The following is a 26,794-nucleotide window of genomic DNA, read 5'->3' as shown; positions in this document are numbered from 1 at the left end:
TGGTGCGATCATAGCAGCCTCAACCTCTAGAGCTCAAGCGATCCTCTCACCTCAGCCTCTGGAGTAGCTAGAACTATAGGCGTGCACCACCACACCCAACTACTTTTTCAAAAACATTTTTTAGAGATGGGGTCTCTCTGTGTTGCCCAGGCTGGTCTCGAACTTTTGACCTCAAGTCATCCACCTGCCTCGGCCTCCCAAAGTGCTGGGATTGCAGGCATGGGCTGGGATTATGCGGTGTCACTTAGCTGGAGAATGGTTTCTAGGCTGTATCCCCAGTGTCCGGAATAGGCGTGTCACGGAGCAGGTAGTCATAAACATTTGCTGAATGAATGATGTGGTGAATTAACGAGAAGAGCTGAGACCAGAGGGCCTTGGACATGACATAGGCATGTCAGATTTGTGGGTGCCATCACGCGTAAGAACACGGGTGGCATGGTGATGGAGGAGAGAAAGCTGTTTGGAGTCAGACTGACCCGGCTCAAGTTTTTGTTGTTGTTGTTGTTGTTTTGAGACGGAGTTTCGCGCTGTTGCCCAGGCTGGAGTGTAATGGTGCAGTCTTGGCTCACTGCAAACTCCGCTTCCCAGGTTCAAGCAATTTTCTTGCCTCAGCCTCCTGAGCAGCTGGGATTATAGGTGCCTGTCACCACACTCGGTTAATTTTTGTATTTTTAGTAGAGATGGGGTTTCACCATGTTGGCCAGGCTGGTCTTGAACTCCTGACCTCAGATGATCCACCTGCCTCAGCCTCCCAAAGTGCCTGGCTCAAGTTTTGACAACTCTATTTTACCACAGTCTTTTCACATATGATTTTGTGTGTGATGCTGAGCCACTTGGGCCTCAGTTACCTCATCTGTATAATGGAAATAATATTAACCTCTTGTGGTCATACTGAGGATTCAATGAGATCATGTATCTGAAAGCACCTAATATTTTATTTGGTTCACACTAGGTATTTAATAAGGATGCCCTAGGGCTGACCTGCGGTGGCTCCTCAGGTCCGGCGACGTCTGAGGGCAATTTTTTCCTAGCAGTAGAACATGGGCCTGTTGGTGGCGTGGGAGAATTGAGGTGATCCGTGGACACAGCTTTGAATAACTGAATCACACAGGGAGAAACTTACTTTCTTCTCAATTTTCTTTTTTTTTTTTTTTTTTTTTTTTGAGACAGAGTCTCGCTCTGTTGCCCAGGCTGGAGTGCAGTGGCCAGATCTCAGCTCACTGCAAGCTCCGCCTCCCGGGTTCACGCCATTCTCCTGCCTCAGCCTCCCGAGTAGCTGGGACTACAGGCGCCCGCCACCTCGCCCGGCTAGTTTTTTTTTTTTTGTATTTTTTTAGTAGAGACGGGGTTTCACCGTGTTAGCCAGGATGGTCTCGATCTCCTGACCTCGTGATCCACCCGTCTCGGCCTCCCAAAGTGCTGGGATTACAGGCTTGAGCCACCGCGCCCGGCCTCAATTTTCTTTTAAGCTCTCTGACTGTGTTAAAGAGAAAGACTTCATTTATGTTTATTTTTGAAAAAATTTATTATTAGTGTTATTTTCTTGAGGCCTGGACCTACCCTTGAGAAAGATCCCATGTCCAGTTGTGCTGGTGAGTCAGAACACCTCTTTCATCCTTGCTAATCTTCCTTCTTAACAAACAGGGCACGTGGCCGGGCGCGATGGCTCATGCCTGTAATCCCAGCACTCTGGCACTCTGAGGTGGGCGGATCACTTGAGGTCAGGAGTTCGCCACCAGCTTGTCCAATGTGGTCAAACCCCATCTCTACTAAAAATACAAAAATTAATTGGGCATGGTGGTGTGCACCTGTAATCCCAGCTATCTGGGAGGCTGAGGAAGGAGAACTGCTTGAACCTGGGAGGTGGAGGTTGCAGTGAGCCGAGATTGTACCACTGCACTCCAGCCTGGGCGACAGAGGGAGACTTCATCTCAAAACAAAACAAATAAACCAACAAAAAACAAAGAGTGCAGGAGCTGCAGCAAGTATGATGTAATACCACTGTTTACACATGCCTGTCATCCCAACACTTTGGGAGGCCGAGGCGGGCAGATCACGAGGTCAGGAGTTCGAGACCAGCCTGGCCAACATGGTGAAATGCTGTCTCTACTAAAAATACAAAAATTAGCCCGGCATGGTGGCGGGTGCCTGTAATCCCAGCTACTTGGGAGTCTGAGGCAGGAGAATCGCTTGAACTTGGGAGGCAGAGGTTGCAGTGAGCCAAGATTGTGCCATTGCACTCCAGCCTGGGCAACAGAGTAAGACTCTGTCTCAAAAAGAAAAAAAAGAAAATTAGCTGGGCGTGGTGGTGTGCATCTGTAGTCCCAGCTACTTGGGAGGGTGACGGGAGGATCGCTTGAGCCCAGGAGGTCCATGCTGCAGTGAGCTACCAGTGTGCTACTGTACTCCAGCCTGGGCAAGACCCTGTCTCTAAAAAAAAAGAACTATCTCCTAGAGTTGTATAATTCTTAAACTGCTTGTGCTTAGTCCAATGCTGGGTACATCGAGAAGCGCTGATAAGCTGGAGCTGTAATTATTATTATTGTTGTTATTATTACCACCATTATTATTATCATCATTAACGAGTAAGAGATGGAATAACAGGGAAGTAGGAGCTGAGGAGGACAGATGGGGATTGTGTTTACAAGGTAAGAAGTGTTGGATGTTACAAGCTGGGGTGCGGATATTGGGGTGGAGAGAGGAGGGAGAGACTGACTGAGAGACATTGAGAAAGGCTGATGGAAACTGGCCCCTCCTAACTGGGTGATGAACCCCAGTGATACGAGACAGTGGGAGAACCTGTGGTCCCTGGGAATAGAGAAGCAGCCACATTTGCTGGGCAGAGGTGAGGCGGGGGGAGGCTCCCAGGTTCTGTATCACGAGCTGGGACTGGGGAGAGGGCTGTGGCACTCACGGATGACTTCTGACCTTGTGTTACCCTCTCCTCGCTTCCCACTGCTGCCCTGGCCCCTGGCCTGGGGGATGGGTGGGGTGAGCTGGCCCAGTCCCGCCCCTCATAGGTGCTCATACTCACAGGTGCCCCTCCAGGGCTGCGTAAACAGGATGGGCGCCTGGGTCAGCGGCTCCCTCCCTTGGCCTTCCCTCCCACTCGTTCCCTGGGGGTGGCTGGCGCGCCCGGCCGTCCTGCTCCGCACCCAGCTTTCTCAGCCGGGAGCAGCCCGAACGCTGAGACACCCTGCTGACCACTCAAAGGGCGACAGCCACCTCCCTCCCCAGCACTGAGGGTCCCCCCGGGGGCTCTCCCCAGAACGTCAGAAGCTGACACGCAGCCAGTCTCTCTCTCGGGCTGGAAGGTGTGGAGGAACAACAGGGCAGTCACCTGTAGGTGGCAATGCGGGAGGGGAGAGGGAGAGGAGAGGCTGAGGTGCTGAAACCAAAAAAGGTGGACGATGGGCTATGCCTGTCACTCTGGAGCCCCTGAGCCAGGCTGGCTGAGCCTGGGTGGGTCCTGTCCCCTGGGGCTTCCCTGTCCTTACTCCCCTGATGGGGTCCTGCCAGTAACTCCTCTTTTCTAAGTCTGCCCCCACCCCACCGCCTCCAGGAGCCACTGACAACCTGTCTCCTTGAATGCCCCTGCCCCCACCCAGCGCCCCGAATGCCTGGGGTTGGGAAATGGGAGCCCTTTTGCATCACCTCATCCGTTTCTCCCTCCCTCCCTGATTCAGTTCACTCTCTGTTTCGACAGACACTCTCAGACTCACAATTACCGCTCATTACCCTATCGGTAGCTGGGCCCTGAGTCACTGAGGGGAGGGACCTCAGGTTGCCCAGCCCTGTCACCTTCTCCCAGCCTAGTATAAGGAGTAGTGACAGGGAGGTGGACTCTGGGAAGGCCGGGAAGTTGAGGACAGGAGACAGAAGGCTGCAGACCCAGAGGGAGGGAGGACAGGGAGTCGGAAGGAGGAGGACAGAGGAAGGCACACAGACGCAGAGCAAGGGCGGCAAGAAGGAGACCCTGGTGGGAGGAAGACACTCTGGAGAGAGAGGGGGCTGGGCAGAGATGAAGTTCCAGGGGTCCCTGGCCTGCCTCCTGCTGGCCCTCTGCCTGGGCAGTGGGGAGGCTGGCCCCCTGCAGAGTGGAGGGGAAAGCGCTGGGACAAATACTGGGGAGGCCCTTGGCCAAGGGACCAGAGAAGCAGTCGGCACTGGAGTCAGGCAGGTTCCGGGCCTTGGCACAGCAGATGCTTTGGGCAACAGGGTCGGGGAAGCAGCCCATGCTTTGGGAAACCCTGGGCATGAGATTGGCAGACAGGTGGAGGATGTCATTCAACATGGAGCAGATGCTGTCCACGGCTCCTGGCAGGGGGCACCCGGTCACAACGGTGCTTGGGTGAGTGGCTGTGGGGCCAGGTGTGGAAATGGGAGGCTGTGGGCTTCTGGGTTGAGATTCTTGGGAAGTGGTTGAAAGGATGGATGGATCTCTTACTTGCAGCCTTCTGGGGCAGCTTTCTTCTATGTTCCGCCCCCTCCTATGCCACCCTGGAGTCCCTCTGCCTGTCCCTCTCCCGGTCTCTCTACAATTTGCTCTGGCTCTTCTCTGTCAGGGTCAGAGATGGTCCCACTAAGTGCAGGTTTGTTATTCTTGCAGGAAACTTCTGGAGGCCATGGCACCTTTGGCTCCCAAGGTGGTCTTGGAGGCCAGGGCCAGGGCAATCCTGGAGGTCTGGGGACTCCATGGAACCAGGGATACCCTGGAAACTCAGCAGGCAGCTTTGGAACCAACCCTCAGGGAGCCCCCTGGGGTCAAGGAGGCAATGGAGGGCCACCAAACTTTGGGACCAACACTCAGGTAAAGTCACCCCGCAGACCTGCTACCTGCCACCTCCCTCCCTCCAAGCCCACACACTCCACGTGCCTCTCTGGTCCCTCTGGATCCTACACTCAGTCTCACCTTCTCTGCAGGGAGCTGTGGCCCAGCCTGGCTATGGTTCAGTGAGAAGCGGCAACCAGAATGAAGGGGTAAGAGGAAAGGGCTGCGAACGAACGAAGAAGCCACTGGGTGCAGGCTACCGAGAGCTGGGGAAAGAGAAAGAGGAAAGCAAGATGTGGGAGTGGAGGGATTGGGGTGAGAGGAAGAGATGGGGCTGGGCAAGGAGTCTCACGCCTGTAATCCGAGCACTTTGGGAGGCCGAGGCAAGTGGATCACCTGAGGTCAGGAGTTCAAGACCAGCCTGGCCAACATGGTGAAACCCTGTCTCCACTAAAAATACAAAAATCAGCTGGGCGTGGTGGTGTGCGCCTGTAATCCCAGCCACTTGGGAGGCTGAGGCAGGAGAATCACTTGAACCTGGGAGGTGGAGGTTGCAGTGAGCCAAGATCGCATTACTGCACTCCAGCCTGGGCAACAGAGTGAGACCCTGTCTCAAAAAAAAAAAAAAAAAAAAAAAAAGGAGGAAGAGACGGGCTTGGGTCTGGGCCCGGGGAGGAGGCAGATGGGAAGGGGAGGTGGGAGAAACATGTTAAGAGAAAGGAAGCCAAGCCCTAAAGAACAGGAGAGGCCTGGCCTGTGTCCACGGCCGAGGCCGACATCTCCAAACTCACCGTCCCCTTCCCTCCGCAGTGCACTAACCCCCCACCATCTGGCTCAGGCGGAGGCTCAAGCAACTCTGGGGTGAGTGGAGAGGGGCAACCCGGGAGTTTTGCACCAGGAGGAAATGGAAAAGTTCTGCTCCCCTTAGACTGGGCACCATGGAATTTGGCCTGGGTGGAGAGGGAGAGAGGTGGGGCCTGTCTTGGTGCTCTGTCTTTAATCCTGGCCCTGCTCCCTTCCTGCCCCTCAGGGAGGCAGTGGCTCACAGTCGGGCAGCAGTGGCAGTGGCAGCAACAGTGACAACAACAGCGGCAGCAGCAGTGGCAACAGCGGTGGCAACGGTGGTGGCAGCAGTGGCAACAGCGGCAGCAGCAACAGCAACAATGGTGGCAGCAGCAACAACAATGGTGGCAGTAGAGGTGACAGCGGCAGTGAGTCCTCCTGGGTGAGTTTGGCACCTCTGTGGAAGACTGAGATGGGGTAAGGCCCTAGTGGTCCCTGCCGGGAGAGGGCTCCAAGTTTCTCTGAAAGCTGCCGCTGCCCCAGGATGGGCAGTCTCCCTGGCAGTCGTCACTCAGGGGTTCCCTCAGCCTCCTGTTCCCCACCCATGCTGTGCCCCTGACACGCGCACTATTATTTCTGCCAGAGCCACCCCACAGCTTCTGACTCTGTATCCCTATTTTCCACTCTGTGATGGTGGGGACGTTATCCCGCCCGTCTAAGCTCTTGCAGTCAAGTCCACTTGGCAAGTCTCAGGAGATCCTGGGGTGGTGGAGAAGAGGGGGGACATGGGAGAATATGACACTTGTCTGGGAAGCTTCCAGGAGAATGGGGGCAGGACTGTGATCCGGGAGACCTACGGACGCTGACAGAGCGACGGTGCAGACGACATTCACACACGGGGCCCCTGCATGAGTGTGAGGGCAGGAAGGGGCGTTGTGACCCCGCAGCTGCCACCCCAGGGCCCCGGGCCTCACTGACTCCAGAGCCGGCAGTCCCTCCAGCCTCCTGGCCAATGGCCTGTCCAACCCCTTGGCTGATGGCGTCTCCCATCCCGTGTCCTGGAGTCGAGCTGGAGAGGGAGCCACATCTGGCTTCCTCGGGGGTCTGGGAAAGGTGTCAGACAGGAGGAGGTGCGTGAACACAAGACGCCAAATAACCTGAGCTGCTCTCATGCCCCGCTCCCGGTACAATCCTCTTCTCCCCCATCTAGGGCAGTTCTGGGAATGGTGACCAAGGCAGCTCCGGCAGCTCCCAGGTGAGGGCTCTCGGGTCCCTTCCACTTGCTGCCCCCTGGTGGCAGGATCGCGGCTACTGCGCGGCCGGGCTCCAGGGGTTCCCACCCCTGGCCTGCGGTGGGCGGCAGCTTAGGTTCCCCAAATCATTGCATAGTTCCGAATACCCTCGGCCACACCTGGCTTTCTCCATGCTCAGAATAACTTTCTGCAGCGACCAACAGGCTAAAGACAGGGAAGGTGTGGAGGCTGGAAAGAGGACTGGAATCTGATTGGGGTTCCAACAAATCTGCAACACCGCTGGGAGCGACTGGGTCCCCTTTAGGTCCTTTAGGACAGCGTTTGAAATCTTGCTTTCCCCTGCAGGGATCCAGTACCGGCTCGTCCTCCGGCAACCACGGTGGGAGCGGCGGAGGAAACGGACATAAACCCGGGGTGAGTGACTGGCGTGAATCTCCCACCTACCGCGGGAAGAAAAAGGAGAGCAGCTGATGTCACTTGCAGGATCGAGGAGCCAAGGCTCCGCGGAGATGGGGCTGGATGGCCGCGGAGTGGAGCGGAAGAGGCTCGCCCCAGGGTTAAAATGCTCCCATTTGGGGGCTGGGACTGGTCTGGGAGGGGACTGAGAGAAAGCCTCCACTTTCTTCCCCCGGCAGTGTGAAAATCCAGGGAATGAAGCCCGCGGGACCGGGGGATCTGGAATTCAGGTGAGAGCCAAAGTCTCTTGGGGACTGCAGTTCCTGCCCGGGACTGCGCCCGCTCCTCCTAACTCAACTCCGCTCAGCCCCCTCCTGCCTTGTCTGCGGGGAACTATTTCAGCAGAAGAAACCAAAATGCACTCCTAAAAATGCTAACAATTTCCAAAGTACTAATTAATTGCAAATCTTGCTGTGATATACCTCACCTTATACCACAGATGGGGCTGGGAGAAATCCCAAGTAAACCGATCCTGGCACAATTGTCTTAAATGTCCTCTATCCAGCCAGGGAACAGACTGTGGTGAACTCTGGGGGATTCAGAGTGTTTTGGAAAGAACATTCCCCCCAGTTATGCTGGAAATGTGGGCTTTATGTCAGCAACCGTGGTGCTGAGAGTTAGTGTTACTGAGATCTTGTGAAAGTGCGGGTTGCTCTAACAGGGTTGAGTAAGGCTGAGCTCCGCGTTGCTAACAAGCTCCTGGGTGAGGCTGGTGGGAAAGGACTCACCTGGCCAGGAGTAAGGCCAGACCGGAAGTGCTGGGGCTGAGTAGAGACAGCTCTTTTTAGATCATCTATGAGGGATACTAACCTTTTATGGGAACAAACTGGATTTTAAAAAACTTTCTCCCCATTTGTAACCCTCTTTCTAGTTTTTTTTTCTTTTTCTTTTTCCTTTTTGAGATGGAGTCTCATTCTGTTGCCCAGGCTGGAGTACAGTGGTGCGATCTCGGCTCACTGGAACCTCCACCTCCGGGGTTCAAAAGATTCTCTTGCCTCAGCCTCCCGAGTAGCTGGGATTACAAGTGCCTGCCACCACCCCTGGCTATTTTTTTTTTTTTTTTTTTTTGTATTTTTAGTAGAGACAGGGCTTCACCATGTTGGCCAGGCTGGTCTCAAACTCCTGACCTCAGGTGATCTGTCCGCCTCGGCTTCTCAAAGTGCTGGGATTACAGGTATGAGCCACTGCACCCGGCCTTTTCTAGTTTTATAATATACCACAGTTTTAAGTATATAAGTAGTCAAAAAACAGCCATCTTTTCCTCTATGGTTTTTGCTCTTGGTGTACTGCTTTAAGGTTTTTATTTTCTTCTAGCACTATGCATAGTCCTGTAATTTCATTTTTTCAGTTTAACTGGGATGCATCTGGACTTTGTTTTCCCGTATGCTGTCTAGTCCCACCCCTCCATCTAACCAGACTTACCCTACACTTTGTATCCGAGCTGTGTGCTCCTTTATGAGGGGGAAAACTGGTTAAAAATAGAGAGGAGGAAACTGATGAGCTCGAACTAAAATTTTCCTCCAAAATACTTCACTGATATTCCCAGTCCCATGTATTCAAACACTTCAGCCTCTGACTTAAAATGCCTCTTATAAATACCTTAGTATTTTGGGGAGCTTCTGGGAATTCTGTCAGACAAGGACCACACTGCTTTATTTATGGTAGCTTTAGAGTATGTTACTATCTTCCTCTTATCTTCACTTACCATTTATCTTTTCCAGTGTTTCCTTACCTATTCTTAGACTTTTGTCCTTCCAAAAAAAAAAGTCAGTGTTTGAACCAGTTCCAAAAGACAGTGCCATTAGGATTGTTAGAGGAATCATATTAAATCAATACATTAATTTTTGGTGGTGGCCTCAGGATCTTAAACAGGGGTCTGTGTTTCTTTGTCTCACCCTGCAGGACTCCAGAGGAGAGAGAGTTTCCAGCAACACGAGGGTAAGAGGATGGCAGACCTGGGGGCAGAGACTGTACCAGTAGTAAGTGGGATAGAGGTAGGTTCTCCAGGAGCAATACTGGCAGACAGGTGGTCCCACATCCCTGCCAGGTCTACATGAGAGCTCTGGGAACGAGGAAGTACTTATGGGTCTGGAATTCACCACGTTTCACAGCAGATAAAGCAGGACTCCAGAGGAGCCCACCTCTCCCTTAAGAGGGGACCAGCCAGTCTACTCTACGCTGCCTCAGCCGCTACTGGCTCTCCAGCTAGCATCCCCTTTTCTTACTAATGCCAATCAGCCCAGACAGGGTCCTTCAGTTTGAATCAATTTAGTGCAACAGCCTGGCTCACTCCAGCTCCCAAGCCAGGGGAGAATTCAGATGCCTTGCTGGCAAAGCCCTCCCTGATGGATTTTGGGTGGCTTGCAGAAATGAACATAAACAGAGATGGCAATGTTATCTCTGGACATTGTAAGTGAGCAGCCACCCGACCCACAGGAGCTCGAAATAAGATCGAAGGGCAGATGGAGCTTCCCTGAGACAAGGACCTCTTTCTCGGGGCTCTGGGAAGTCCTCTGTCATGCTCATGTCTCAGTCCCCCGATTCAGGAACCCCTTGCTGCCACCCTGCTTCTCTGCCCTCTCGTCCCCCTGCCCGCCTGCCTCCCCATCAACTCCTCTCCATTTTCTGTCTCCCTAGGAAGTAAGCAAAGAGGGCAATCACCTCCCTGGAGGCTCTGGAGACAATGATCCGGTGAGCTTAGGGGCAGGCAGGGTTGGCTTTAGGAGAAGAGATGGTGAAGCATGCTAAGATCCTGAGAAAAGAAACAAAAATGTCAGTTTCTTCTTGCAAGCTGCTCTAAATCTGTGTCCAGTAACCATCAGGAGACCAAAACAGGGGTCTGGGATCCCCATCTCCCTTTTTGGTTCATTCCTTCCTTCCTTCCTTTTGATTTGGATCAGAGCCATGTTACTTTTGTAACGGGAAAAAACAGATAAAAGTAACAGAAGAATGGCCAAGGGGATTTCCATACTTAGGGAGGCAGTGTTGAGAAGGAGAAAGTCGGCCGGGCGCGGGGCTCAAGCCTGTAATCCCAGCACTTTGGGAGGCCGAGATGGGCGGATCACGAGGTCAGGAGATCGAGACCATCCTGGCTAACATGGTGAAACCCCGTCTCTACTAAAAAATACAAAAAACTAGCCAGGCGTGGTGGCGGGCGCCTGTAGTCCCAGCTACTCGGGAGGCTGAGGCAGGAGAATGGCGTAAACCCGGGAGGCGGAGCTTGCAGTGAGCTGACATCTGGCCACTGCACTCCAGCCTGGGTGACAGAGCAAGACTCCGTCTCAAAAAAAGAAAAAAAAAGAAGGAGAAAGTCACTGAGCTTTGAGGTAGAAGATGGGGTTTCAAAAGCCAGCTCTGACCAGGCATCAGCATAACTGTAATCCCAGTGCTCTGGGAGGCTGAGGTGCGGGGATCATTTGAGCCCAGGAGTTTGAGACCAGCCTGAGCAACATAGCAAGATGCTGTCTCTACTTTACAAAAATAAAATAATAGGCCGGGCACAATGGCTCACACCTATAATCCCAGCACTTTGAGAGGCCGAGGCGGGTGGATCACCTGAGGTCAGGAGTTCGAAAACAGTCTGGCCAACATAGTGAAACCCCACCTCCACTAAATATACGAAATTAGCCGGGCATGGTGGCGCATGCCTGTAATCCCAGCTACTTGGGAGGCTGAGGTGTGAGAATCGCTTGAACCTGGGAGGTGGAGGTTGCAGTGAGCCAAGATCGTGCCATTGCACTCTAGCCTGGGCAACAAGAGCAAAACTCCATCTCAAACAAACAAAAACAAAGAAAGGAAAATAAGTTTTTTTTTTTTTTTGAGAAGGAGTCTCACCCTTGGCCCAGGCTGGAGTGCAGTGGCGCAATCTCGGCTCACTGCAAGCTCCGCCTCCCGGGTTCACGCCATTCTCCTGCTTCAGCCTCCTGAGTAGCTGGGACTACAGGCGCCTGCCACCACGCCCGGCAAATTTTTTTTTTTTTTTTGTACTTTTGGTAGAGATGGGATTTCACCATGTTAGCCAGGGTGGTCTCGATCTCCTGACCTCGTGATCCGCCCATCTCGGCCTCCCAAAGTGCTGGGATTGCAGGCGTGAGCCACTGTGCCCAGCCTCAAAATAATTTAAGATATATGTTAAAAAACACCACCAGCTCTATCATGTCATCTGTGTATCTTCAGGCAGGTCAGCTAACCTCTTCTAGCCTGAGCTTCCTCCGGTAAAATGAGGACAGTGAAGCCTGACTCACGTAGCCTTCAGTTACCATACAGCTTTCTGTGTCACCACCAGACCAAGGTGTTGTGGAGTCCAGACTCTGGAGGCAGATGCCGCATAAGGCACGGTGCTTGGCGTGCCGTGGGACTGCGTGCCAACTAATCTCATTACTTGGGGTGTTTTGGGGACAGAAAAGGGTGAAGGCAAGAGTCTGAATATTGAGATTCAGGGGACTGAGTGGGGTTCCATGGGAGCAAGCCATTCTAAGAAGGCCTTCCTAGGTGAACTTTTAGGGGCTATGTAAGGAAGAGAAGGCGGCTTTACAGAGAGGAGGACAGGAAGCCTGGACCGAGGTGGGGATGAAGCAATCCGGGGCAGGTTGACAGGTGGCAGGCATGATAGGACGCATAAGCCTTGGACATCGGTCCCCCTTTTCCCCACCCAGGGGCAAGGGTCCAGCTGGGGCAGCAGAGGAGGTGACGCTGTTGGTGGAGTCAATACTGTGGTGAGTGGAGGCGACACTCCACCTTGGGCTGGGACCATGGTGTCACGCAATCCTCGCCTCCCCTCCTGCCACTCATATCTCCCGCCTCTGGCTCACAAAGTGGGTTCTTCGTCTCATCCCATTTCTCCTTGATTCCATAGAACTCTGAGACATCTCCTGGGATGTTTAACTTTGACACTTTCTGGAAGGTGAGTTCTGCAAGATGGCCCTGTTCACTTGCATTTGGAAAACCCCTGCCCTTGGCCCTACAGGCTGGGGTCCTCTTTCTAAACCAACAGTCAGCAGTGGCCCTTGACCTCTCTCGGCCAATTACCTTATGACTCAATTTGGCCATTCTTCTTTTTGTTTCCTCTGCAGAATTTTAAATCCAAGCTGGGTTTCATTAACTGGGATGCCATAAGCAAGGTAAGGGCTGGAAGGCCGTGTGATCCCAATCTCTGTCGGAGAGGGGTATAGGGAAGAAAGCTAAACCTCCGCTCGGTGAGCTGGGGAAACAGTGACCCTGGCTACTAAGGGAGCATTTAGGCCAGTGCTAAAAACAAAAACTAAACCCACTGGGGGTGGAGGAGGGAGGACAGAGGAGGCCTGAAAAGAGGGGCAGAATCCGGAGCAGTTGGGATTGAGGATGAGTGGAGGGGATGGGCTTCTTTGCTGCTTCAACACATAGACCCGAGCAGGTCCCGAACCTCAGTTCCCCCTTTGAGATGGGGAAGGTTAAGGGGAGAGTAGGTTGACTCCTAGAGGGTACACAGAATGAGGAGGGAGGTGGAGCTAAGACGGCCCGAGAGGATGGACACCCAGAGAAAGGAACCAGCAGTGGCCGACAGCCTCAGGGGTGACAGGCATTAGTCTCTCCCACACAAACAAAAACACAGCTGGGGTGCAGAACCCCTCCCTCCTTCCTCCCTGCCCACACTTCCCTCCTGCAGGGGAACCCCTGGCCAGGCTGCTTTGATATCTGAGTAGCAGAGGCACCTCTAGAGGAGAGGGGGCTGGACTGGAAGGGAGGGGAGGAAGGACAGACAGACAACCCACACAGACACTGCCCCGGCAGAAGCTGCGACTGGTGATGAGAGGATGGGTTTCTGAGCCACTATTTTTTTTTTTAAGAATATGAATTAGTTTAAACATGGAGAGACTTCACATAATGATTTGGATTTCGGGTTTCTTTCAAAAACTTTGGCAACACTGGATTCCATTTCCACGGGATGGGGTTAGGCGAGAGCTGAGAAACAGCTGCTGCTTGGCCCAGGTAGGGTGTGTTGGGAATAGGTGGGAGGGTCACTCTCTAGTGGCCAGACTGTCCCTACCTGTCACAGTCATTTTAGCCACCCAACTGATCCCTGTGAGCAGTGGAGCTTCTGGCCTTTAATGTAAAAGAAAGAAGACTGGGCTCAGGAAAATCGAAGTCTGACGTTTTAGGAAGAAGGTTGAGGAGAGAGGAGAGTACAGATGTTCCCACCCAGCTACAGTGGATTCATGTTCTCTCTTTCTTTCTCTTTTATTTATTTATTTATTTATTTATTTATTTATTTATTTATTGTGAGACTGAGTCTCGCTTTGTCACCCAGGTTGGAGCGCAGTGGTTTGATCTCGGCTCACTGCAACCTCTGCCTCCCGGGTTCAAGCGATTCTCCTGCCTCAGCCTCTCTAGTAGCTGGGTTTACAGGTGCCCACCACCACACCCGGGTAATTTTTGTAGTTTTAGTAGAGATGGGGTTTCACTATGTTGGCCAGGCTGGTCTCGAACTCCTTACCTCCAGTGATCTGCCCGCCTTGGCCTCCCAAAGTGCTGGGATTACAGGCGTGAGCCACTGCATCCGGCCTCTCTGTTTCATAGAGAATGGTTTCTGGTAGAAACAAGACTCTTCCCTGGGTCACAGGGAACTTAGGGTCTGATGGGAGCTGGGGCACATACAGACACTTCCCAGAGAACCAGGACCGACACCGTGCCATTTTTGCCCATCTAGGGCGGCAGTCGAGGGAGTGATCTCAGTGAGTCAGGATTCATCTGGGCCAGCTCCTCAGGAGGCAGATCTCCTAGAAAGCAGGCAGGGTAGAGGTGGGCAGGGCAGAGGGTGGAGCCCCGCTCTCCACAGTGGGGCGAGGGAGCTGAGGACTTCAGCCAGAGTGAGGAGGAAGCAGAGGGGAACGCAGTGTAATGTTTCTGACGAGGCAGGGGGTTCTCAAGCCCACGCCGGGGTATCTGGGTTTGTTTGGATAGCGGGGCAAAAAGGTCCCTGTAGACTTCTGGAGCAGGGGTTTTTTATACCCTTGTGTCGGCTCACGATGTCCCGGAATTCCTGTTCCTCAAGCTCTCTCTTTAGAACCTATTTCTGGCCAGACGCGGTGGCTCATGCCTATAATCCTAGCACTTTGGGAGGCCAAGGCTGGTGGATCACTTGAAGTCAGGAGTCTGAAACCAGCCTGGCCAATGTGGCCCATCTCTACTAAAAATACAAAAATTAGCCAGGTGTGGTGGTGTGCGCCTGTAGTCCCAGCTACTTGGGAGGCCGAGGCAGGAGAATCGCTTGAACCCAGGAGGCGGAGGTTGCAGTGAGCTGAGATCGTGCCACTGCACTCCAGCCTGGGCAACAGAGTGAGACCCTGTCTCAAAAAAAAAAAAAAAAAAAAAAAAAAGAACCTATTTCTTTGCCCAGGACCAGAGGAGCTCTCGCATCCCGTGACCTCCAGACAAGGAGCCACCAGATGGATGGGAGCCCCCTACTCCCTTCTTAAAACACCACTCTCTCTCATCACTAATCTCAGCCCTTGCCCTTGAAATAAACCTTAGCTGCCCTAAACTCCTGGTCTCTGCTCCTTTCTTACGTCTCCGCTGTTGTCCGGGGTGGTGTGGAAAGGGTGACTGCAGCCCACAGCTTTGGGAAATGGGATGGAGGAGGCCCAGCAGGTGGAAAGGGGATGCTCTCAGGCAGGTCCTAGTCTTGAGGTTTTGCTAGAATTAGGTTCTGCTGGAGGCTGGCAGACTTGGGATAGAGAACATTGTATGCTCTGGGACAGGGAGAGTTGGTTAGTGCCTCTCTCTCTCCCTGTGTTTCCAAACATGGTTTTCTGGTGTCCCTAAAGACTCCCAGCTCCTCCCGTTCCAAACCTTAGTCACAATGACATTCTGAAGGCTGAGAAAGGGCAGTAGCAGGAGGAGGGGTGGGTGAGTGTGCCCAGGCTCTCTGCTAACCTGCTCACCACCTTTCATCCACAGAACAAAGTCCCACCCCCCAGCACCCGAGCCCTCCTCTACTTCAGCCGACTCTGGGAGGTAGAAGAATTCTTGCTGTTTGAAGAATGGAGGCCTGGCCCTCCTGACTCCCCAAGCCTCCCTCAAGGCAGCCACCCTCTGCTCCCACCACCTGTCTCCAAACTCCCCCTCTTTTCATTTTTGAGATAGCTCATCCAAATCTTATCGCCCAAATCTTATCACCAATACCATCTCAAGTCCTGCCACCCTCAATCTCCCACGTGCTTACCTTCCTCCAACCCCAAACCACACCCAAAAGCTCCTTCCTAGCTGGAGACTACCCCAATTTGCTGCACAGACCACCCCCTGGGTTCTGCCTCCCCGGCCCACTCCGCCCTCCTTCTCCCCGCAGGATTTCAAACACAACACTCCTTTCCTCAACTGGAAAGCAATTATTGAGGTAAGCGGGGCAGGACTTCTCAGCTCTGGGACACGGGGTTTGGGGCCCTGGGCGAGCCGCTGACCCAGGTGTCTGTCCCAGTTTCTTCCCCTCCCTTCCCACTTTCTCAGGCTTTGTGCAATCCCAAGTGGGGGCGGGGTGAGAGGGAGAAGCTGTGAGTCACTGAAGAGCAGGGTGGGAGGACCTCCTAGGATAAAAGCCAAGGCCAAGCGCTGGGGCTTCCACAAGCACATGAACATGAAGCTGGCCGCTGCCTCTGCTCTGCTCCTGCTCCTGCTGGGCCTGGCCTGGACCCAGGGGAGCCACAGCTGGGTGGGTACCGCAGCGTGCGCAGGTGCGGGGAGACCACGTCGTGGGGAAGAAGGGGCCTAGGCTGGGGCATGGGGAGGACAGCTGAGGGGGAATGGGAAGGCGGTATGCAGGGGTCAGGTCCCTGTCTAGTGGAGGCAGCTGCTGAGGGTCTGAAGACCTGGGTCAGGGAGGATGGGCCGGACCTCTGGACCGTGCCAAAGACCACACTCCAACTGTGCATGGCCAGTAGCCTTTGAGAAACAGGACCCGTGGGCACTGAGGTAAGGGCTGCCTGCTCCCGCATCTACATGTGCCAAGTACATGAGGCTGGACAGGTGGGGCCCTGCGAAGGGGGAGGTCGACTTCAGCTGAGTGCGGTCATGCATGTGTGTGTGAACAGGGTGGCAGGTCGTCTGATGTTTCACGAAGAACCAGGATGCTGATCTCTAATTGTAACTAATTTAATTTTTAAGTGGACCAAGCAAAAAATATCTGGAGGCCCATGGTCAACCAGTTTGTGACCTCAGGGTTAGGGCTTGCAGTGGGGTTTAGGTTCAAGGTCAGGTATGGATAAGGCAGAGTTAATGCTGGAGTCAGGACTTCACTGTCACTTTGTGTGTGTGTGTGTGTGGCGGGGCGGAGGGTCCAAGTGGAGAAGCTGTGATGGCTTTTCAACGCTTAGTTTCTCCTCCTGTGCTGGGGCTGGGGGTGTCCGGCGCATCTGCAGTGCCTTAAGTTGCTTTATCTGTTTTCTTGTGTTTCTTTTTTTTGCTTCCTGCAGCCCAGAGCTAACCTAAGCATGCAGCTTCTGCAGATAACAGCCCCTCCTTCAAGCACCCTGTGGGGCATGGCATCGGTGTGCAGGGACTAAGGGCCTACGGGCATAGCAGCAGGACTTGGTACAGGCAGAAGGCGAGCTGGGCTGCGGTGCCTGGGTCTGCCCCAGAGGAGCCTGCGTGGCTGCAACTCACTTGTTCTAGCTCAGTCTCAGGCTGGAGCTGTCAACTCTCCCAGGGCATGGGTGGGGAAGGAGTTGCCAAACCTGGTTCTCTCCCTGGCTCCCAATGCTGAGTGTGGAAATCTGTCGTCTATCTATCTGGGCCAACAGCTTCTCCAGGCTCACTGCCTTCTCTATAGGTAGCACGTGGAAAGGGTGGGGTGAGGGAGAAACTGGGGCTCCGGAAGCCCGGCAAGGCCCGCACGACTGCAGAGGCAAAAACTGTGGCCCCTTTTTCCTTTCAGGGTGCGGACACGTCATCACTGCAGAAACGTGCAGGCGGCGCCGATCAGGTGAGTCTCTGTCCTCAGGTTCCCCTGCAGGGCCCTTGGTCCCCCTTGGCCTTGCTCCCAGGTCTGGGCAATCTGAAATTCTCTTTGCCCCCACCCCCCACCCCATTCAATGGCGTTCTCAGCCGGGTGCAGGCTGGTAGGAGGTGGCAGCTGTAACTTCCAAGGTGAGACATCTACCACGGACCCACTGGGTTAGGTCCTGGAGCTTCTTTTCTTGGTCTCCTACCCTCATCTCCCAAGTAACACTTGAAGAGTTGGGAGAGGACTCGAGGGCAGGGTGAGGAGGAGGAGAAGGTGGTGGCCATTTGGGCTAGGACAGTAAAGGCAGGTGAGGGTGTGGGCCCTAGCTGGCTGGAGGAGATTCTATAAAAGAAAACACGTGACACGAGGGGAGAAGGCAGGCGTTTTAAGAAAGGTTCGGTCCAGGCAGGAAGGTGGAATGTTTATTCCAGAGCAAAATGGCCTTCTTCCGTCTGTTCTAACCCCCACACCCACTTCTTCCACAGAACTACAACTATAACCAGCATGCGTATCCCACTGCCTATGGTGGGCAGTACTCAGTCAAGACCCCTGCAAAGGTGAGACCTGCAACCGCCCCGTCTTCCCACTGGGGGCTCTGCATGGGGGATGGGGAGAGAGGCTTTCACTGCCGGGTCCTCTCGGTTGGTTGCCTTGCCTGAGGCTGGATCCCGCTCTCTTTGAGTCCAGGCCTCCCCACCCTTTTGCAAGGGAGACTCGGGTTCCCTGAGACAGTTTGGAAGTGAAAGGCAGGAGGGTTCAATGCTCCTCACACCCACCCAGTCAGAAAAGGTTAAAAAGGAGCAGCAGCAACAGAGAAAACTGAGAACCAACACCCTCTCCAAGAAGAATATAGGGTCTAAAAACTCATGACACCGGCCGGGCGCAGTGCCTCACAACTGTAATCCCAGCACTTTGCGAGGCCCAGGCGGGCGGATCACGAGGTCAGGAGTTCAAGACCACCTGGCCGACATGGTGAAACCCCATCTCTACTAAAAACACAAAAATTAGCCGGGCATGGTGGCGGGCGCCTGTCGTCCCAGCTATTTGGGAGGCTGAGGCAGGAGAATTGCTTGAATCCAGGAGGTGGAGGTTGCAGTGAGCTGAGATTGTGCCACTGCACTGCAGCCTGAGCAACAGAGCAAGATTCCGTCTAGAAAAAAAAATAACGACACCTGCAAAACACACGAGCAGCTCTTCCTCACAGGTTCCCTCTCTGTGGACGTTTTTTTGGGAAGATGGAATGGAGAGTGAGGAAAACAGACTCGCGCTTAGGGGCCAGCCAGGGAGTGGATGGTTGGTGGAAAAATGGATGCTTTATTCCACAAAGGAAATGAAAGGAAAAAATACGTGAAAATATGGTTTCATTCTGTTGCAATGAAGGCAATCTCGTAACATCAGTAAATGAATATGCTAAGTGCAAATTCGGCTGACAAAGCGACAGCAGGCTGGGTATTTCCATCTCTCACGACAATAAAGTCCTCGCCTTGGGGAGTGGACTTTCCACTGAGAGAAACCACAGGCCGGTGAGAGGAGGGACGTGCAGCTTCTACTGCCTGTGGCTTCCACTCTGCCGGGTTATCTGTGGCCAATGTCGACCCACCTGGCAGGCCGAAGGGAGGCCTATCCTCTTTTGACCCCCTTGGCCAGTACGTGCCCAGGAATCATGTTCAATATCATCTTGGATCAAGTACACTTAGGATAATAAATGTGCTGTGAAACCAACTCCACAGTCTGAATGTCCACAGTCAGACTGGAGAACCTTGGTGATAGCCCCGGTGTGAGCCTGCCCTTGCCGCTGGGCCCTTCGTGAGCCCGGAGGCCATGGCAGGGTACAGGGAGGCCATGAGCCCCACATCACTTTCCTTTGATTTTTTCGCAGGGGGGAGTCTCGCCTTCTTCCTCGGTGAGTATGGGGGCCTGATCTTCATCTGGCTGGAGAGAGAAGGGGCCTGAGGCCAGAGGGTGTGGAAGGGACCCTGTGGTGACCACTCAGATTTCTCTTTTTCTGGCAGGCTTCCCGGGTGCAACCTGGCCTGCTGCAGTGGGTGAAGTTTTGGTAGGTGAGTGTCAGAGTGGGCCGCACCAGGCCACATCCTGGGAGCGGATGCATAGTCACCCCAGGGCAGGGCCAGGATCTTGGTATATCCTCAGATCTCAGTGGGCAGCGACATGAAGTCAGGTATGCTCTGCGTGGATGCTCTAAAGGTGTTAAGGCAGAGGGGAGCTCATGGTGGGGTGTGGAGAAAGACCCATAATAAAATGATCTAGGGCCGGGTGCGGTGACTTATGCCTGTAACCTCTGTGCTTTGTGAGGCTGGGGTGGGAGGATCACTTGAGGCTGGGAGTTTGAGTCCAGACTGGGCAATATAGCAAGACCCCACCTCTAGAAAAGCAAAACAAACCATTCCAGCCTGGGAAACATGGCAAAACCCCGTCTCTATTAAAAATACAAAAAATTAGACAGGTGAGATGGTGCATGACTGTAATCCCAGCTACTCTGGAGGCTGAGGTGGGAGAATCACCTGAGCTTGGGAGCTTGAGGCTGCAGTGAACTGCAATCACGCCACTGCACTCCAGCCTGGGCAATCAGAACGAACAAACAAACAAATGAAATGAAACAAACAAACAAACAAACAAACAAACAAACAGAAAGATTAGCCGGGCATGGTGGCACCTGCCTGTAGTCCCAGCTACTTGAAGGCTGAGGCAGAACGATCGCTTGAGCCCAGGAGTTGAAAACTGCAGTGAGCTATGATCACACCACTGCACTCTAGTCTGGGCAACAGAGGGAGACCCTGTCTCTAAAAAAAGAAAGAAAGAGAGAGAGAGAGAGAAAGAAAGAAACAAAGAAAGAGATAAAGGAAGAAAGAAAATGACCTAGGACCATCAGAAAGCACCCTAAGGTGGGACCACACAGGCACAGCTCTGAGAAGAGAAGATGGTGTTCTAGATGGAGCACAGGGACCGGGATAGAGATGTTGCAGGGGAACTGTAGAGAAAAGAGCCTCCTGGTGGAAAGGTTCAGAGGCAGGACGCAGCGAGGCTGCAGGGGCGAGAGGTGATAGCTTAGCTCGGCAGAACCACAAACTTTGTTTTAGGTGAAGCAAAAGTGAGGGGCACCACAGGTGAACAGGTTGGACAGCAAAAGAATGGTGGGCGCCCAGACGCTGGGTGAAAAGATGCCCCATTTCCGTAGGCTTAGGAATGGCCACATGCTACCATTTGATTTTCTTTCTTCTAGGCAATTTCTTCCAACCACCACCGAGGCCCCGAAAAACACTGGTAGTCAGGGAGCTCCTCCCCTTGGCTCCCAGCCTGTACCAGCCCTGGCCCGGCTGCTGCACCTCTGTTTCCTAGGCTGGGGACCCAGCTTGTGTCTCCTTATTTCCTCCCACTGCACTGTGGGGCCTCAGTGACCACCAGCCTCATCGGATACACCAGCATCTTTCTCTACCTGCTCCCTTTTGTGACCTGAAGTCACTGTGACAGTTCTCCGGGAAGGAGGAGCTTCCTACTTTTGAGTCTCTCTGTGGAAATAAAACATGAGTCTTGTTTCCCTACGACTTTCTCAAATTTTATTCTTTAATGCTATGTTGATGGCCTGGCTCAGGGAGGATGGAAGAGTGATTTAGGGGCAGCTAATCTGCCTGAAACTGGTATAAGGCACAGAGGCCGAGAGAGATGAGACCTGGGTTTTATTTCTGACAAGCAGCCTGCATCGTGCATCAGTTTCCTCATCTGTTTAAAAAAAAAAAAAAAATCATTAACCAACCTATATCTGAATACCATTCTTTTCTTTCTTTTTTTTTTTTTTTGAGATGGAGTCTCGCTCTGTCGCCCAGGCTGGAGTGCAGTGGTGCGATCTTGGCTCACTGCAAGCTCCGCCTCCCGGGTTCACGCCCGTTCTCCTGCCTCAGCCTCCCGAGCAGCTGGGACTACAGGCGCCCGCCACCGCGCCCGGCTAATTTTTTGTATTTTTAGTAGAGACAGGGTTTCACTATGGTCTCGATCTCCTGACCTCCTGATCCGCCCGCCTCGGCCTCCCAAAGTGCTGGGATTACAGGCGTGAGCCACCGCGCCCAGCCGCCATTCTTTTTTTTTTTTTTTTTTTTTTAAGAGTGAGTCTCACTCTGTAGCCCAGGCTGGAGTGCAGTGGCACGATCTTGGCTCACTGCCACCTCCACCTCCTGGGTTCATGCAATTCTCCTGCTTCAGCCTCCTGGGTAGCTAGGATTACACGCATGCGCCACCACACCTGGCTAATTTTTGTATCTTTAGTACAGACGGGGTTTCACCATGTTGGCCAGGGTGTTCTCGAACTCCTGACCTCAGGTGATCCACCCGCCTCGGCCTCCCAAAGTTGCTGGGATTACAGGCGTAAGTCCCCATACCCGGCTTGAATACTGTTCTTTTTGCACTTGAAGCAGCCACAGGTGTTTTGGTGGCCTGAAAAAGCGACAATGGAACTATTCAAGTCAGGAGGCAGGGGGAAAGAGGTTGTTCAAAGTGGGAGGTCAGTCCCAGAAGGTCAGGGAGAGGGCAGGAAACAGGAGCCAGGTGCTGGTAGAGACTGTGCTTCACCACCTGGACAGGCTGCCGTGGGGATGGGGGTGTGGCTGGGGAGACGCGCTTAGGAAGTTGGGGGCACTGGATTAACCCAGGGCCTTATCATAGGCACTGCCCTGTGTTTCCAGGATACAGAGGGAGGGAGGAGAACACTTCCACCCCATCACTGTATCAATGAAACAGGAGAGGCTGAGGCGCAGGCTGAGCCAGGCGTATTCCACGCTGAGGAGCCCTTGGGATGGGGCTGGGGGTCTGCAGTTGGAGCCCCTAAGCCCCACCAAGCTGGTCCAACACGTCCGGATTAAGGATCCCCCACCCCTTTGTCCCCCTGGCATCCCTGCAGGGGACAGGAAGTAAAAGGTGGACAGGAGGCGCCCTGCCAGCGTAAGTGACTCCCTCCCAGGTTTGAGTTCCCTGAGGGCATGGCCCCCATCTGCCTAGGTCACTCTCCACCCACAGGACAGGCACAGGGCCTCACACAGTGGATGTATACATGAAAGAAACCCGGCCCCAAACTGACTTCAGGAAACCAAGCTGACCCAGTCCGCCTGCCTGGGAGAAGGCTCAGCCGCTCTTCCGCTCGGCCTCTCTTCCGCTCGGCCTCTCTTCCGCTCGGCCTCTCTTCCGCTCGGCCTCTCTTCCGCTCGGCCTCTCTTCCGCTCGGCCTCTCTTCCGCTCGGCCTCTCTTCTCTCCTGGGTCCTGAAATCCTGACGCTGGTTTGTACTTGTCCTCCGGGGTTCAACGCCGTAGGAGAGCCTTGCAGTACCTCCTGGAGGCCACAAGGGGGAGAGCGCGGGGCTGTCCCAAGGAGGAGGCTGCATCCTCGCTGCACAGGGAGCTTCCCGGAGCGTGGGTGGGGGTGGAAACCCGCGGGGAGCTCAGGTCTCCTCGGCCCAGTCCCTGAGGCACTGGGAGACGCGGGGTGAGCACGGTTCTTGGCTCGTGGGGTGCTCGTGGCCCAAAGAGCTGAAAGCAGCTCTTGAAAGCTTAGAGTGACACCCGAGGCAGGCTAAGATCCCCTGGCATAAGGGGCCCTCCAACTAAGGGTGGGTACCCCTTTCTCCTTTCAGGGATCCTCCAGTGACCTCCTGAAGCCGCAGCTTCCATCTTATTCCTTAGATCCCATTCTTCCACAACGCCCGGAAGGAGCCCGTGCTCGGAACCTACCACCAGCTTCTCATTAGCCCTGGAATAAAATCCCTATTCCTCACCACGGCTCTATGCAATGGGCCTGGCCTCCCTCTCTAAGGTCCCTCTGGGCCTACTGGCACAGGCCATCAGGGAACAAGGGCGGCTGTTACCAAGGTCTTCAGAAAGCCAGAGCTTCATCTGCTTTTAGGACTAATTTCAAATTTCTCTCCCTGGGCCACCTTTTTAAATTTGTATTTTAATAGAGATGGGGTCTTGCCATGTTGCCCAGGCTTGTCTGGAATTCCTGGGCTCGAGTGATCCTCCTGCCTCAGCCTCCTAAAGTGCTGGGACTACAGGTGTGAGCCACTGCACCCGACCCTCAGGCCATCGACCAATGAAGCCCTGTCAGCATCATATGGCTGTCAGCATCATATGGTTTTCTTCGCAGCACCTGTCCTTCTCTGAAGTAATCTTGTTTGTGTGTCTATTTTTTGTTGCATTATGATGTCTCCTTCGCTAGGATGTGGACTCCGTAGGGCAGGTCTTTTGTCCATCTGCAGTCCCCAGCACCAAGAGTAAAATAAATATTTACAAATTAGCCAATGGAGAGAGGGATTGGAATTAAGTGGGACCAATCCGGGAAGACTTCCCGGGACAGGTTTAAGCACAGGGCACATAGGGTGGGTGGCAAAGGAAGAAACCGGACCTGCTGGTGGATGAGGCTGCTTTCTTGGGTGTGACAACACTGACGAAGGGAGGAAGGGACGGGACAGGGATGCCCTGAGTTCTGCCCCCTAATACTCCACACCCCAGCCCCCTTTCTCTCCCAGGATTCCTGGCTTTCCACCTAGTGTTCACTAAGGCCCCGAAAACCCAGTGTCTATCTCTTGGAATCCCCACTCCCTCCCTAGACCCAAAAGGCTGGCTGCCAGGCCCTAGGTGTGTCTCACAATGGGGCAATCGGGGCTGGGCCTCGCCTCCTACCCACGCTCAAGTTCTGGCAGATTTGGGGTGGGGTGGGGGCAGGCCTGTGGGAAAACAGGGGTTTACTGGTATTCTCAGTGAGGGAGCTAGGAAGTCAAGCCAACCTGGAGATGTGATGTTGCAGAGCCAGTCTCTGCGGCTGCCTGACTCCATTAACCCTCCGTGATTCATCCAAAGCTGAGCTGCATATCAGGCAGATTTTCCTGCCACCCATCACCTGAACTGCTGGGACCCTCTCCCAGGGAGAACCCCCTGCCCCTCTCTTTCCCCATCTGCCCAACCCAACTCAGGGACACAAACTACTGAGGCAGCGTAGATGGAGGAAGCTGGAGGAGTCTGGAGAGAGACACTGGCTTCTAAAGCTGGCACAGCAAAAATCATGTCAGGATGGAACTAGCTGGGCGCTGTGGCTCACTCCTGCGATCCCAGCACTTTGGGAGGCTGAGGCAGGGAAATCACTTGAGGTTAGGAGTTTGAGACCATCCTGGCCAACATGGTGAAACCCCATCTCTGCTAAAAATACAAAAATTAACTGGATGTGGTGGTGCATGCCTATAACCCCAGCTACTCGGGAGACTGAGACAGGAAATCACTTAAACCTGAGAGGTGGAGGTTGCAGTGAGCCGAGATCATACCACTGCACTCCAGACTAGGTGACAGAGCAAGACTCTGTCTCAAAAACAAAAAACAAACAAACAAACAAAACCCCAAAAAATTACCCTCAGAAAATCTACCAGGAAGGTGCCAAGTGGAAACAAATCATGAGTCCAACACAGACAGCTTTTTTGTCCAGCATAGGAACAGAATTTCTTTGGTTGAGCACACAAAGCAGTTGGCCTGTGTTTAGAGGCACGATACAAAAAGTACCTATTTTTAAACACCAGAATGTTGAACACTAGAGCCAGAACCAGAACCTTATCTGTAAACACATACTTGGTGTGGCAAGATGATTATACTACTGGAGGCATCTGGAAACTGAGGCAATCTCAGGTTCATTCGGGGGCTGATGCCACTAACCTTAGTTCTTCGTTTTCATTTTGTCAAGAGCGTGTAGTTTGATTCATTTAAATGAATGCACCTATGCTTGGAGCTGCCATGTCTGATGGTGCAGGCTATGTATCACAAAGGACACTGTAAAGGGGACCTGCGGGGGTTTGATGCAGTCTGCCCCCCACTCTCAGGGCATAGGTCTAATTCACACAGGGTGTTACATGGGCTGTAACATAGCCTGTCCAGCATAGAGAGGAGCGATACAGGTTCAGGCTCTGGAAGCCCAGCGTTCTAATGCTGGTGCTGTCACATTCTGGCTGTGTGACCTGGGGTGAGTTATTTAACCTCTATATGCTGTGGTTCCCCCGCCTATAGAATGTGAGTAATTATAGTACCCACCTGTGTCAGAATCACTGGGACATTTCAATGAGATCACGTATTTGGAGCACTTAGTACAAGGTCTGCCACATAGTAAGCCTCAGTAACTCAGCTAACATTCTTATCAGTACCATGAGGTGGAGAGGAAAATATAGGAAGGGCAATTTATTGTCAAAGGACAATCACAGACTAGACTCTAGAGCCAAACAGAAGATGGCGTTGGATTGTTTGATGCTCTAGATCACCTAGGCCAAAACTGGCGCTGGGTCCCCCCACCCATCTGTCAAATCATAGCTGATTACACATCAGTTCTCTTTTGTCTGATTCTTCACTCCTGGAGTTGACCCTATGCGGATGGAACGGTGGCTAATGAGCTTTTTCAGTCACTGTTCGTTAATTAGTAAGATTCATTACACAGAACTTGTGTCCTCCAGAAAACCTTTTGGGAGGTGCTCCACCCACCTCAGTCATTCTATAACTCGTCCCTTCCAGGAGCACCAACTCTGTGACATCTACTACTGCATGGCCATCTGGGCTAAGGGAGTGTTCTCCAAGCAGTGTTCCCTCAGGTAGCTCTGCAAAGGGGAAGCTGCCGTTATAAAATCAGAGGAGGCTGAAGAGGGGCAGGATGTCTGGGACTGGGGTGTGGGGGCAGCGTGAGGATGGAGCCGAGGTGCCCAGCTGCTGGGGTTCGTAAAGGTTATTCATGGACACCGTCCAGCCCTCCCACCCAGGGCCGCCGCCACGGTGCATTGCATCAGGTTGGGTTGATAAGGTCTTGCTTTGCCCTGGCAGTGCCGGTCCATGTCCCAGCCCCTCCCTGTTACAGCAGGAGCCGGTTTGGCCACCTGAACTTCACTGTGGAGAAGGCTGCTTGACTAGGACGTTGTGTCACAGTGAGGTGATCCAACTTCCAAACGGGGGGTGGGGCAAGGTGGGTTAGGGCAATGACATGGAGTGGGCACTCCAAGTTCAGGGTGCCTGGATCCCATCTCCAACTGGGCACCCTAAGACCTGGTTTTTGTTTCCCTGTTCCTTGTCATCTTAGCTCAAGACAGTCATTTCTCTGAAGACCCAAGAGTAAAAGATGGGCAGTTGGAAAATGGAAAGGTTCAGCCCCATGGAAGAAAAATGTACACTGTGGCAGAAGGATGCTTGAATACTAAGTCTAACATATCCGGTCTGACTAATGCTGACTCCACCTGGGTTCTTTTTTTTTTTTTTTTTTTTTTTTGAGACGGAGTCTTGCTCTGTTGCCCAGGCTGGACTGCAGTGGCCGGATCTCAGCTCACTGCAAGCTCCGCCTCCCGGGTTTACGCCATTCTCCTGCCTCAGCCTCCCGAGCAGCTGGGACTACAGGCGCCCGCCACCTCGCCCGGCTAGATTTTTGTATTTTTTTAGTAGAGACGGGGTTTCACCGTGTTAGCCAGGATGGTCTCGATCTCCTGACCTCGTGATCCGCCCGTCTCGGCCTCCCGAAGTGCTGGGATTACAGGCTTGAGCCACCG

General features: G+C 53.4%; 1 protein-coding gene across 18 annotated transcripts; it reads left to right on the top strand.

The window, feature by feature from the left end:
• The first annotated feature begins 3,847 nt into the window (after positions 1-3,847).
• On the top strand, positions 3,848-20,796 carry DMKN (dermokine). Of its 18 annotated transcripts, XM_045379602.2 has the most exons (20): positions 3,848-4,351; positions 4,610-4,810; positions 4,924-4,980; positions 5,582-5,632; positions 5,802-5,996; positions 6,765-6,809; positions 7,153-7,221; positions 7,443-7,493; positions 9,166-9,201; positions 9,901-9,954; positions 11,919-11,978; positions 12,119-12,166; positions 12,336-12,383; positions 15,199-15,255; positions 15,587-15,634; positions 17,168-17,215; positions 17,722-17,793; positions 19,116-19,139; positions 19,249-19,296; positions 20,478-20,796. In XM_045379602.2, the coding sequence occupies exons 1-19, from the start codon at positions 4,022-4,024 to the stop codon at positions 19,294-19,296; spliced, it is 1,542 nt and encodes a 513-aa protein (XP_045235537.2). In that variant the 5' UTR covers positions 3,848-4,021; the 3' UTR covers positions 20,478-20,796. The 18 variants fall into 18 exon arrangements, with proteins under 18 accessions (XP_045235537.2, XP_015297375.3, XP_073879297.1 ...); XM_015441889.3 differs by lacking the exon at positions 6,765-6,809; XM_074023196.1 differs by lacking the exons at positions 19,116-19,139; positions 19,249-19,296; positions 20,478-20,796 and having other exon boundaries at positions 17,722-18,958.
• Positions 20,797-26,794: the final 5,998 nt, after the last annotated feature.

The sequence above is a fragment of the Macaca fascicularis genome, chromosome 19 (assembly GCF_037993035.2).
Source record: "Macaca fascicularis isolate 582-1 chromosome 19, T2T-MFA8v1.1".
Taxonomy (NCBI): domain Eukaryota; kingdom Metazoa; phylum Chordata; class Mammalia; order Primates; family Cercopithecidae; genus Macaca; species Macaca fascicularis.
The sequence above is the reverse complement of the archived record's forward strand: the minus strand, read 5'-3'. Positions and strand labels throughout refer to the sequence as shown.

Bases quoted from the DNA above. Each gene is read 5' to 3' on its own strand.
- DMKN (XM_074023196.1), top strand. From the start codon at position 4,022: ATGAAGTTCCAGGGGTCCCTGGCCTGCCTCCTGCTGGCCCTCTGCCTG. The intron at 6,810-7,152 runs GTGAGGGCTCTC...TTTCCCCTGCAG, and splicing joins GCAGCTCCGGCAGCTCCCAG to GGATCCAGTACCGGCTCGTC. The intron at 9,202-9,900 runs GTAAGAGGATGG...CTGTCTCCCTAG, and splicing joins GAGTTTCCAGCAACACGAGG to GAAGTAAGCAAAGAGGGCAA.